At 43.9% G+C, this 14,219-nt stretch overlaps 1 protein-coding gene across 4 annotated transcripts in view; it reads right to left on the bottom strand.

Annotated features, from left to right (window-relative positions):
- slc12a7b (solute carrier family 12 member 7b) overlaps window positions 1-14,219 on the bottom strand; it is a 101,040-nt gene that overhangs the window by 29,599 nt on the left and 57,222 nt on the right. For 3 of the 4 annotated variants that reach the window (XM_083778555.1, XM_083778557.1, XM_083778556.1), the window contains 3 exons: window positions 12,696-12,790; window positions 11,454-11,585; window positions 5,946-6,092 (listed from right to left, as the gene is read on the bottom strand). In XM_083778555.1, coding sequence (XP_083634681.1) covers window positions 5,946-6,092; window positions 11,454-11,585; window positions 12,696-12,790 — 374 coding nt within the window. Of the gene's footprint in view, window positions 1-5,945; window positions 6,093-9,657; window positions 9,692-11,453; window positions 11,586-12,695; window positions 12,791-14,219 lie in introns of those variants that run through there. The other variant, XM_083778558.1, reaches the window with a different exon arrangement.

Raw genomic sequence — 14,219 nt, 5'->3', positions numbered from 1 at the left:
AGACCATAATCAGCTCAAGTCTGGTTGCACATCACGTCACCGGGCGGCGGGCACCAAAGTAGCAAATCTACAAATCCGGCAATAATGATGGCGGCGACCATGACGTCAGCACCTTTTTTGAAAACCACTAATCTGACCGACTCCTCGGTTCCTTGGCGATGCACACACCGAGTTCGAAGTCGATCGGTCAGATCGTTCCCAAGATGCATCTGACCTCTCTATAGAGGGAGATGTCGTCTCAAGCCCACCACACACCGGCTGCGTCCCCCGCTCGTCGCCGCGCGGCGGACACATATTCAATGAACCTATCGCACACCGGCTGCGTCCGACGCTCGCTGGCGCACGGTCACGCCTCGCCTGCCGCGCCGATGCACCGCTGTTCTATTTTCCAGGCGTTGCCGCGCGGCCTCCACCCGGCTATCCGTGGGCGTGGAATATGGAATAGTCAACAAAACTCCGCAGCCGCGTGGTAGCGCGCCGCGTCCTGTTGGTGTTGCCGTGCGGCTATGGCGCGCGGCAATACTGTGCCGCGGCGGTACGCGCGGCGGTCGCAGACGGTGTGTGTCGGGCTTTAGATGCATCTGACCTCTCTATAGAGGGAGATGTCGTCTTGTATGGTTACCCACGTTAAACCACCGACACTCAAAGTGTAAACATTCAGAAAAATATGCCCAAAACGCCCATTTCAAATCAGTAAGGTAATTTAAAGCATTAAATGAAGAGACAGAGAGAGAGAGAGACATCTCCTTGGGTGACAGAGAGACAGAGAGAGAGACATCTCCTTGGGTGACCATTAAATGAAGACACAGAGAGAGAGAGACATCTCCTTGGGTGTCCATGACATAAATAAACCCTGTGTCCTTTGCTTCCGGCCCACTGTCAGGCTGGAGTAAAGCCAATTAGCTGGAAATGGTCCTCCGGCATTCAATGAAACCATAAGCATTCAGTGAAACCATAAGCATTCAGTGAAACCATAAGCATTCAGTGAAACCATAAGCATTCAGTGAAACCATAAGCTGGAGCGGATACTGGATTGGTCGAGCCACTAGTTCTAAATGAGACAGAGGAGACTCCTGGGAGGAGTGATGTCTCGGTTGGCCAAGAATGTTAGCCCATTCTGACCTGAGATCAGATTCTAAAAATGTCTTCTACATCGTGACAGTTTTCAAAAATAGCAGATCTACAAGCTCGCTATGAGCTTGTAGATATGCTATTTTTCAATAGCTAAAGCATAACAAATTGCTAACACCAACAGGGGTTCCCGCCCAAAATGGATTAGATGACACACAGCTTGAGATATCGACAAGCCGCCGTCGATATCGCCTGCCGACTGGTCGGAACCCGTTGATGAAGAGCCATGAAGCATGTTTGGTCGGTCTGCCCGACATCGGGAGCTGTCGATATCCGTGACCTAGTGATGAGTGGGTAAATACTCAACCGTAGAGTGGATCTCTAGTCTGCTCGTCATGGTTTAGGGCTGACTGCAGGTGTAGTACTGGATACCATTATTCTTAATCTCAACTCTCAATTCCAGAGGCTTGAGTGAAAGAAGCGACCAGGTCATGAAAACAAGCTCAAAAGAAGCGACCGGTTTGACCACTTCAGCCCTATTACATCAGCTTTTACTTCTATTACATCAGCTATTTTCCAAAAGAATCTTGAAAACAAGCCCAAGCAGCTACACTTCAGAAATAGGCCCAGACAAAAACCTCTGTGCAACTATGAATATTCACAAGCAACTTTACAGGAAAAGAAGCCCACAAAGTCGCTTAGAATAAGCAAACCTGGCAATTTGCACGCAAAACAATGTTTCATCGACCAGTTCGGTTTGTGCTGAACTAAATGCTAGTCTGTTGCATTCTGTGACAATGTTTGGACGTTTTGGATGTTTGGACGTAGATTGAACACGTCTGTTTTGTGGGGAAGTACCTTGAGGGTCAGACTGTCAGATCATCAATACTTAGATACTGATATTTAAATCAGTATCGGATGACATCCTCACATCCACAAACTTATAGTCATAATACATTTTCTTACAGGTACAGTGCAACGCCTTAGCATTGTGCACTGGTTCCGTGTGTGTGTGCGCGTGTGTGTGTGTGTGACTGTGTGTGTGTGTGTGTGTGTGTGTGACTGTGTGTGTAAATACATCTTCTAGTGTCCTGTCTAGTGCTGCACGATTCTTACTCAAATGTGAATCTCAATTATCTACCGTACGTACATTCTCACAATGCATTGCAAAACAATGTGAGATGCAGATCTGCTATTTTCGCAGATTGTTTGAATAAGGGACGCTAGAGTTCAAGTGGTTCAATCTCAAACCATTCTGCAAATATTTGGAAAAGAGGGCCATGTTTATTTGCATTTCTTAAAACCTTGCCAGCAACTCACACGCTTTCCTCAGTCTGGTGAAAGCTGAGCTGCAGCGAGTGGAACTGACCTGACCTGAACTGAACTCAATCTGAATCAAACACAATTCATGGCACTTTTAGTTTTAACAACATCTGACAATGTGCTCTGCACCACATGACCCCATTGAGTGACTTTGACTGGCTGATGTGGACATCCCCATAAAGCCGCTGGGGAAAGCTGCTCTCTTAAGTTCTCACAGTAACTACCAAGTCATTATGGAGCAACAGGGGTGTCGTTTAATTGTGCAAATAAATTCCAGATCCCGCGCTGCTGATGTACTGTAATGTAGCCGCAATTATGTGCAATTTCAGTGTCTGGCAGAATAAGGGAACCGATCCTCATTACGCACATGTAAGCATTTATATGTACGGAAACGGTTTGTTAACTTTATATCATGTTTAGCTACAATATTTATTACAATATTGAGCTATTCTGAAGTCTTAGTTGACGACTAACTTTTCAAAGAAGAGGATTACATGTGGCTTTCCGTCACTCTGCAACCATCCTCTGTCCTCTGTTTTGTCCATCACCGGTATCTGGACACGTTGCTGGTACTGCTATCGACTGCCATCACATATCGTGGTTCTCACTGGTATCTGGACACGTTGCTAGTACTGCTATCGACTGCCATCACATATCGTGGTTCTCACTGGTATCTGGACACGCTGCTGGTACTGCTATTGACTGCCATCACATATTGTGGTTCTCAGCCTTATCTCATCTCATGCAGAGAAAAGCCTGGAAAATAACCATATCCCAAAGTGCCTACAGGGCGGGATCTCCGTTGCATGTACGTACTTCCCCTGACCAACCAATAATGGACCAATCACGGCTTTCATGGCCTGGGAATACAAATGGCAACTTCCCTTAGGGCGGTGCTTCCTTCCACTTGAGACACTATCAGTAACGGTTCCTGTCCAGCCTATACGTACACGTCACATTGGTGTAGAAGGAGGGGGACTTCATTCTTTCACCATGCATATTAATATTATTAATAAGAACAAGACAAACATTAAACCTAAATGAATAAGATGGGATTCAACCGAGATTGCACAGCCCCTTATTATTAAGCTTAAGGAAGGCATTGTCTGCTGTGGGATTGGTAAATATAGGGGGGGGGTGAGAGAGACACACACACACACACATGTGCGTACACACACACCGTCTGGGCACGCGGACAGCCGCGGACAGAAGAAGCTGTCTTTTACGTAATTTCCGAGTTTTTAGACAGCTGGTGGATGGAAAAGAAGCTCCGGAGGAGAGCGTTTCCGGGAATCTGTCCGTCGCGGACGTGTTCACGCACACGCACACGTGTTCACGCACGCACGCACGCACGCACGCACGCACACACACACACACACACACACACACACACACACACACACACACACACACACACACACACACACACACACACACACACACACACACACACACACACACACACACACACACACACACACACACACACACACACACACACACACACACACACACACACACACACACACACACACACACACACACACACTTACACTTCAGAGGAAGGGATTAGGCATCAAGCTGCCATGTACCATTAGGAGCTGGGAGTCAGAAAAGCCTTCATCGCTAAATATAGGAGGGATCAGTGGCTACTGTCTCAACCCACTGCATACTCTCACTATCTGACCCTTGATGCCATCCATCACCACAACCTACCATGTTTGAAGCTAAAAACACTCAAGCCTGAAACACACCCAGAACAACATACGGTATATTAAATACTGTATGGATTTACATACATCCACACGGCATCAAATGCACTTATTACACAAGGTACTCAAACGCATACACTCTTAGTGTAATCATCTTACGCGTGCTCTAAATCTCTTGATGTGAGATCAATTATGTTCATACGTTTGGCATTAACTAAAAAAAAAAAAAAAAAAAATGTGTCCAAAAAAACAATACCTTTCACTTTGAAATATTTTAAAATATATCAAAGTGAGAGTCATTGTCAGAGTCTTCTGATCACATGAATACTTAGCACAAGAAATGCATTTGCTGATCTTGTAAGCACACACTGATACACTTGACACCATGAGGCCATCAACAGCTTCATGGTATTGACTGTGCCTAGTGATTTGAGATGCATCTGTTGTTTTCACACGCAGTGTGTCCTTTTCCAGCTCTCGTGTCTTCTGGCCCATGCAGTACATTCTCTAGGTGTGTGGGGAAACCTTAGAACTTGTGATACTGCCATTGTTCTCTGAGCTCACAACTTTAAATAAACAGAAACTACATGAACATGTCATCACTTTCAATTTCACTAGTTTATCCTGGATCCTGTATGAGTTCTCCCTCCCCTGATTGGATCAAATTGGTATCCCGAGCTGAAAATACACTTTCTGTTTATTAACCGTTTCAGTTCATACGACGTGTGAGGCCGTCATAAGGATGCCGAAAAATGTGTGCCTACGACGTCTGTGGACGTCCTAGCGACGTCCTAGTGACACGGGGGGAGATAAGAATATTCAGAAATTTTCCTATATTTTTTTTGGGCATTTCTCTTTTCGCTTTCCGTACGCTAACGCTCTGTGCAACTATTAGCTTGTCATTGACTCCCATGTTAGCGCGGCGGAAAGAATGACTCGTATCTCCTAATCCAAGGCGCTCTCCGTGGTGATGAATGGATCGATATGCTGGCGCTTCATTTCTGCTCCTCATCCGTCTCTCCCGCAAAATATGAACGCTTTTTGGAGCGTAAAAAAATAAATTAAGATGATCGGGGATGTGAGGTCACTTAGTAAAGTCAACTTTTTTAGGAAAGTGTTTCCGGTTCATGGCTTTCAGAGTAAAAGCGATCAGACAACTCTGGCACCCCGGAGCTTCTATTTTGATGCACTTCCGGCACTAAATGTGTAGAGCTAGAGAGACGCAGCAATATCACATACTCTACCGACCACTTTCAACCTACAGTAGTGTCACTACTGTATTTGAGAATGAGAATTCTCAAAACGATACGCCAATCTACAAGCTCACAGCATGTCACCTGTCTTGTGTTCTTGTACACCTCCCCCGGCCAGACTCTCCCTGCTCACCGGTCTTGTGCTAGCCTCGTCACAACCGTAGACCGGTCACAACACCCTAGTCATCTTGTTACCCAAACTAAACCTCTAGTTTCCCGGCTCATTTTGGTGCACCATTTCCTGTGATGAGTCCCTGTGTAGACCCAGCTCTCCCCTCAGTGTGTGTGTGTGTGTGTGTGTGTGTGTGTGTGTGTGTGTGTGTGAGATTGTTGAATGATGTAGCATTTCAGTTCTTCTGCTTCTTGTTTTGTTACACTTCTGCACTACAAATAAAGGGTCTTATTTTTCAGTAATTCTGCTCTTTGCCTCGCCAATCGTAACTCTTGTGTTTTTACCTCATTTTGTACTTTATGGATAGTTCTGTGATATACAGTATGGCTATGGACATGTTGACAGTTTTCTCCCTGAAAACAACTTGTTGAATTAACGTTCCGACATGCGAGGAGGGGAGTGTACTGTACTCACACAGGAGCAGGTCATGCCCACGATGGCCAGAGACTCCAAGATGCCCGCTGTGCCAACGATCCAGGTGAGACGCAGGAAGAGGATGACCCCCAGGATGTTCTGGAGGCAGGGCAGGTACACGCCCATGAAGGTCCCCATCTGAGGGCTCTGGAGGTGGAGAGGGGGAAGGAGGAGACATGGAGGAAATGTTCATTAAAGCTGTTCATTAAAGAATGTTGCATAGCATTGCCCTGCCCCTGAATAGACCCAAAGAGAGAGGAAAGGGGAGGGAGGGAGGGAGGGAGGGAGGGGGGAGGGAGGCAGCAGAGAAGACAAACCTATGGAGTATAATGTGTGAGAGAGTATTAAACAAAAAGATGTGATGAAACCACTACCATTCATTCCAGCTGTCAGAATTAAGCAGATATTCAGACGCATCACCTCTCCCTCATTGGGATCCCCAGAGACAAATGCAGAGTGGTGTACAGACCGTGGCGACAACTCCATTCCCTCCAATTGACCAATGTTTTCACAGCTGTTAGCAGTGTAAGCACTGGCAGAACAGAGTCGCTGCAGAACGGACCATTTGAGACCACTTCTGTTGTTTCTATGTCAGTCGTTCTTCGATTTTTCAAAAATTGCAGACCTACAAGCTCGAGCTTGTAGATCTGCTATTTTTCAATAGCTAAAGCATAACAATACTAACACCAAAAGGGGTTCCCGCCCCAAAATGGGTTCAGCAGTCACACCTAGTTTCTGGGCTGGGTGTGCCCAACACGTGATGTGCATCAATCTGCTACAGTGATGTCATTGATTATCCAGGCAAAGCAGGGGTAAAAAGACAAGTTCTTGGAGTTCAATCGCTCAGTGGTGCCTCCGGCTCGGCTGCAGGCACACGACTGAACACAACTCAGAGCTCTGTGCATAATAAGTGTAGTCCCAGGTTTTTGGAAGGCGAAATACCCATAGTTTTGTATAATTGCCTCGGCAGATTTGAGACGTATGGTTTCATACGCGTTTCTGCCTGGATCAAATCTGCTGCCGAGCTAATCTTTATTGAATCCTCTCGAATCCGACGGTTCGAGAGGCTCCGTGAGGCAAGCAATTTATCGGCAAGCTCCGACGACAATCAAGTCAGCACGCTGATATATTGTATGGGAGACGAAGCCGATGATGTACTACTTGGCTTGAAGTTATCTGACGCGGACCAACACATTATACAACAAAGTAAGAGACGGATTCCAGAGCTTCTTTATTGTGAAGAAGAACGGTGTGTATGAACGGGCGCGCTTTAACATGCGCCGACAAGAGCCTAACGAAGCTGTGGATACTTTTACTACTACTACTACTACTGCCTTATATGCACTAGCAGAACACTGCAATTATGGAGCTTTGCATGACGAGCGAATTGGAGACAGGATTGTAGTAGGGCTGGCTGATATACGTCTGTCTGAACGCACGCAAATGGAGAGCACTCTTGATCTGGAAAAAGCCATTAAAATATGGCGAGGCAGACAATAGAGATTAAAAAGCAGCAAAGCACACGGAGGAGTGAATCTAGTGCTTCTAAAATGTTGGATGTGAGCTCTGTGAACAGGGGCTTTAAAGGCAGACAGCAAAGAGGAAAGTCACATTTCAGAAACATGAAAAACAATGACTTCAAGCCACACAGCTTTCAAAAACAAAAAAAATCCAAAAAGCTCACAGTGCTATAAATGTGGAGGAAATTATCCTCCTAAACAGGAATGTCCTGCCAATGTAGGTCTGCCATTTTTGAAAAATCGAAGAACCACTGACATAGAAACATATAGCTTTTTCAGAAAACTTTCAGCATTTAGAAGACATTTTTAGAATCTGATCTCAGGTCAAAATGGGTTAATTTCAAGCTCGACACTGGAGCGGATGTTACTGTGGTGTCGCAGGCTGTGTTCAATAGCCTCTTTGCAAGCTCGCAGCTGCCGGTTCTCCAGAAAGCAGAGAAACCACTATAGGGTCCAGGGAGGGTTCCACTGGGGAGGGTTCCACTGGATGTCTTGGGGTTCGGGGAGGGTTCCACTGGATGTCTTGGGGTTCGGGGAGGGTTCCACTGGATGTCTTGGGGTTGGCCAGGCTGCAGCTGCGAGTCAGGGCCAAGCAGTCTATAGAAAAAGTCTACGTGGTCAATAATAACCGTGGCACGCCTTTGCTCGGGCTGCCAGCTATTCTAGCCCTGGGCTTGACCATCCGTGTGGATGGCATAGACATGGGGACCCTGACAGAAATGTACCCAAAGTTAAGCACCGGCTTGGGCGCGGTGCAACGACCGTATGCCGTTAGGCTAGCACACGATGCTGTGCCATTCTCCTTGAAAACCCCACAGAGAATTCCACCGCCGGAAACTGTTCAGAAACTTCAGAGCGGTGTTTCAAGCTGAAACCGTCTGAAACTTAAAGGCGCAGTGAAACGGAAATGGTGAACAACATGAAAATGGTGTTTCAACATGAAACACCGGTCTGAAGTTTCTGAACCAATCAGAGCGTCGCATCCCTTCAGGCGATGGGACGGTAGCTAGGGACGGTAGCTATGCTAGGCGCAACAGCATGGTGTTGTTTGTTTATAAATCATATGGTCGGCCAGCACAACCAGTTTACTGTTATGTGGCTTATTTCTTCCATATAATGTTTTCAGTTACATATTCTAGCGTGATGATAAAGTTGAAAGCGAGTAATACACTGTCTGGATGTTATCTGGAATGGAAATAAAAACTGAGTATTCTGTAATCAGTAGCAGCTGTGATGGACGGACGCGCAAATATGGGAAATTAAACGGGTGAGCTTCATTGTTATTGGCTTTTATCGATGTGTATCTCTACACTTCATCACGCAGCACGTTTTCGTTTTAATAAATAAATAATGCAATCGTTTTTATGGACCTTTGATATAAAAACACACAGAAATGAGAATTTTCACATTTTTTTGGCATCCATTGTTAGGTATGCCCATATAATGACCACGGATATGGTCTAAAAGTGTGAAAACCTTCTTTTTCATTTCACTGCACCTTTAAAAGTTAAATGCCCACCATTTCCGTTTCCCTACATCTTTAAAGCATCTCAGCTGTCGTTGCAGTGGCTGTTCAAAGGTAACTATACTTAGACTAAAAGACGGTCGTTAATGTCAGGCACCGATCCTGTTTTAACATATAATATTATAATACATAATGCATTGCATTAATGCATGTTTTGTATTAATCCAACTCTGCAAAGTAACTAGTAAAGCTGTCAAATAATTGTAGTGGAGTAAAAAAAGTATAATATTTGCATCTGAGATAGTAGTATAAGTATAAGTATAATATATATAATATAATATAATATATATATAAGTATAAGTATAATAGTTAAAATACGCCAATATTGTACAATGCTTGAGCATTATGTACTTACTTTCAACTACTGTTGAGAACCATAGAGGATGCCAAACCACTGAGAACCAAAAGATTGTAAATCATATGCAAAATTAACAATTCCATAATCAAAAGGCGCAATGAATGTACCAATCTATACGTTCTCCGACAACATTAAACCAGAGCCTGCGGCGCAAAAAACATACATTCCTTCTATTAAACTGCAGTCCCACAACAGCAATCCAAAAAGACAAAAGTCAATGTTTATGAAAAATGACACGGAGCATCAGAATAGAAAAATCGGCTGCTTAGATTCCACAACAACTGTCTTTTAAGCTTGATAAATAGCTACCTTATTCGCCATCTCCCAATGCAAAATGCACAGGACTGGTTCCACAGCCAAAGAGCAAGACGACAGTGGTGTCCGTTTAGTCCGTTTTTAGTTTTTGGACAAAGATGTTTCTCCAAGCCAATGGGGAGGTCCCGATGGCGTGTCTTTGTGCGAGGAACAGGACAGGGAAAGTGACTGGCCTTGAACCAGCGTTGTGTGGTTACAGAATACATTGGCATCTGTATGTTGCTTGGCAGTACTGTGGGTATTCTTTTATTTTTCTTCCAACTTTATGAGAGGGACAGACAAGCGCACAACAGTACAACATGCTTGTGTTGATCCGTTAAAATGGGTTAGACTGAATCCTTGTGTTGTTTTATTGCAGCAACAGGCACTCCCGGTGCCGACCCGATTCCATCAAAAGGATCCAACAGGTCTTTACGATCTTTAATAACATTTACAGATACATGTACTCGACATCTAGGATGGTTTTATGAACGATTCTCTTGTTCCAAAACCCAGTCAAGGGGCCTTTTGATCTTGGTTCTGCCAAATGGACTAGACTAGTTGATTCAGTAGTTTAATTCTGCTCACAAAGAAGTTGCTTGTTGGAGTTAATGTAATGAAAGGGTTATTTAACTGAAGTAACAATTCCAGAGCTTAGTCTAGTGGCTAGATAGATGACTGTGGTTATACACAGACTCCTGTCGAACTGGGTGACAACCGGTCAGGAACACATCCACAGAATGTGTGATTTTTATTCTAGTGGTTGCCGTGGTCTGATGATTCTTTAACTATTCGTCACATTATCCCACAAGGGTGGCGGTGTCCCACAAGCATGAAAAGTGTATGAGCCGTGGTCGAAAGAAGGGGAAACTCAAATCGATCCTATTTACATACCCTCAAAAAGATTGATAAAACAAACAGAGTTTCCATGGTCAGTGATCCTGTTATGTAAAGTAAGTTCAGCGGGTTGAAAGGTCCCATGAGCCTGATGGAGGGGAAAGGAACTGGTTGGAATAACTTGTTCCTTCCACGCGCTATACGTCCAACCAGGGAAACTCCCCCCAGGTGAGGAGCAACTTGGACACTCAGGCATGAAGGAAGCATGAGTTCAAGTCCGTTGCTCTCCCCATGTCCCCCATATATGGGACTAGGTTGGCGGAGGGTGTGTAGAGCCCAGGAATGGGTCCCATGGGTAAAAGGTAAAAATGTACTGTATTTAGCTGGTGTCCTAAAATCTACACAAAATAAGGCATTAATTTGGACAACTTGGGAGAGAAGAGCTGAGGGCCCAGACAGAATAACAGAGACATGCAGAGAACAAACACTAGACAGAATCAAAGGTGCAGCAAGTGTATTTTCTTTAGTTAAAATATTCTGATAGTAATCATTGCTTAGTAGAGTGTTGTCAGGATTCCATTCAATCAGGAGAGAGAACTCAAAGTTGATGACAAAGATTAGAACTGGAACAGTATAAACTGTAGCAATGTAGAATGATACGTTCTGAATTGAACATGGTGGACCCTATTGTAAACAAGTGTAATACTTTATGGTGTCGTCCACAGTTAACAGTTTTGTATTGAGTTGTGCTTGAAATGTACTGTCATTCTCCAATCTGTTAATAAATTCATCAATCAATCAAACTATAGCAATGATTACTATCCAATATACTCTAGAGCTTTACCATTTCAACAACAAATGTTATTTTAACCAAAGAATATCACTTACCCTAAATTTTAAAGGTACAGAACAGAAGAGAAAACTTTTATACAGTATGTTCATTGTACAAAACAACAATGCCTCTAAAATTGTACCTTGACGGTTTTCTTTTTGTGTCCCTCATCGTCATCGGCCTCTTCATGTTCCTGAGCCCCCTGGGTTAGATTGGTGTAGTTGGCCAGTTTATTGAGGAGAGATGAAACCATAGGGTTGCTGTCCATCTCCTCCTGTGAAGTTGGAAATAAATACCTTTTAGCAGTGTCCAAACAGTTCAGAAAGGGTCACCACTTATATTTAATCAATTTTGGCCTGACCTTGAAATAAATAAATAAATCTTCTAAATCCTCCAGTTTTCTGAAATAAATATTTTCACAACTTTTAACAAATAGCAGACCTACAAGCTCGTAGCGGGCCACTCGGTGGTGCGCTATGAGCTTGTAGATCTGCTATTTTTCAATAGCTAAACTATAACATAATGTTTAAAACACCAAAAGGGGTTCTCGTCCAGAATGGGTTAATAAAGTATTATTTTTAAGAAAGTATATAATTATCTTTATGCTTGGCCGCCAACTTTACATTTGCCAATGGAGGGAATGAAAAACAAACTCAACTTCCAACATTGGATTCCACAAAAATCTTAATTCGCTGGATATTCATGAATCAAAGGATGTTAGAATAGCATGGCTGGATCAAATTTGTGCCGACTGGCACAAATAGAACCACAGTGCCCGAAGAAGTGACTTTATTCTTGGATGCTATGCTGGACGCCAGTGACCACCGAGGGACAAGGGCAGCCAAATGGCACCGACAAGTACGGGGAGACGGTTCATTTGAATGTACTTTAACAAACTTCTGGGCATATATTCTTTGATCAAATCAATACTCCGTTATAAAAAGACTGGCCACAAAAAGTGCCGTCACTTGAGAGCTGCACCACAATAAAGATGGCACACACAGGGCCCGGGTCGGCCTAGCGGTCCGGGCATCTTGGCTACTAATCCAGCCTGACAGTGTGTCGCCGGGGTTCGACTCCAGATCCCGACAACCTTTGCTGTATGTCACTCATGTCATTAACCCATTCTGACCGGGCACCCATTTTGGTGTTGGCATCATGTCGTGCTTTAGCTATTGAAAAATAGCAGATCTACAAGCTCATATCGCGCCACCGAGTGGCGCGATACGAGCTTGTAGGTCTGCTATTTTTGAAAAAAATCGAAGAACGACTGACATTTTTAGAATCTGATCTCAGGTCAGAATGGGTTCATCAGACCAGTGTGTGTCCGGCGGAAACCTCGTATGAATCTGATCTCAGGTCTGAATGGATTAAAGAGTGTTACCTCGAAGAGGGCCATGTTCTTGCCATCGTAGTGTAGTGCCGTGTCATTATCGGTGTTGTTGATAAACGGGCTGCTTTCCTTCGTTTTGCCATCGCCTGGAGAAACAGAAAGGGGATGATTTTCTTTAGTGGAAATGTATAGGAGCTTAACCAGTTAAAATAAAACACAAAAGTAAAGACACAAAACAATATTAAAATGGATTAATAGCTTATTAGTTGCACAATTAGGCTAACTACTGTTTATTTACAGGACCATGCATGCACATAAATGAACATTTCAACCAATACATATGAATTCATGAAAATATGAAGAAGTTCCATCTGTAGTGAAAGCGCCACAAATATGGACGTCACAGTCCCCTTTGGTGTGTGACCTAGTGCCACGTCCAGTGTCTCCCTTCTGTGGACAGAATCACTCCAGTCCATGTATTGTAGACACTTATTGACAGATCAGTGACTTTTTTTAAAGTCCTCAAATCATCCAAGATTAAAAAGTGATACTTTTCCAAAATGCTACAATATTGGTATGAGTTTGTTTTCTTGTCTAAGACCTTGATGGCTCTCTTGAAAAGTTGTGGCACCAGTTTGTGAAAAAATATTGTGTGCTGTGTGTGTGTGTGTGTGTGTGTGTGTGTGTGTGTGTGTGTGTGTGTGTGTGTGTGTGTGTGTGTGTGTGTGTGTGTGTGTGTGTGTGTGTGTGGTTTCACTATTGCTGGACCTGTGCATCTCACTACTGGTCTGTATTTTGAGCTTGATCAAGCAAATTGCAAAGCATGCTCTAGTCTAAAACGTCACTATCAATCAGATAAAGCTTTTAGCAGGCCTAGACCTCATTCAAATTATGAACAGAAAGCAAAGCATTCAGGTGAATGTTGAAATGTTTTCATTTATTACAGCCAATATTTGCCCGATGTAAAATGAATAGGTAACCCCTGGAGATATCTTCTGGTTGTATAGAGGCAAGCCTTTCAGAAGAGTAAGATTATTCCAACAATAGAAAGAAGTTGTCTGCCTTGTCTGCATCACTTTTGCACTGCAGTATCTAAAGTACTGTATCTAATGCTATCCATCCTCCTTTGCCATAAGGACAAAGTATCTGGTATTAGGCAGAATGTGACATTAGCAGGGATGATGTGTTGCACTGGGTGGGCGACTGGGCGGGGATAATGATGTTGATGGATTGGAAAAACACCCATCTAATGGCCTTCATCTAATGGTTTTCATCTAATGGCGGCATGCAAGATCACAGTTTGGCGCCAGCTGCTCCAGCGGTTTGCGAGATTAGCCACACGCAGGCAGACAGACACATAGCGGGCACAGGTGGGGCTAATCATGTGGTCAATACAGAACTGAATGTAATGACACTTGCAACACATTCTAGAACAGGGTTCCCCAAGTGTGGTCTGGGGACCCCTGGTGTCCTTGAGGGTTCCAGGTGTTCCCTGCTAAATGTGTTTACAGTTTACACACGCAAGCCCCATTATACTTTTTGTCTAGTCTCTTATAATGAATTGCATTTGTATGG

This window comes from Protomyctophum parallelum, assembly GCF_964188405.1.
Source record: "Protomyctophum parallelum genome assembly, chromosome: 12".
In the NCBI taxonomy this organism is placed as follows: domain Eukaryota; kingdom Metazoa; phylum Chordata; class Actinopteri; order Myctophiformes; family Myctophidae; genus Protomyctophum; species Protomyctophum parallelum.
The sequence above is the reverse complement of the archived record's forward strand: the minus strand, read 5'-3'. Positions and strand labels throughout refer to the sequence as shown.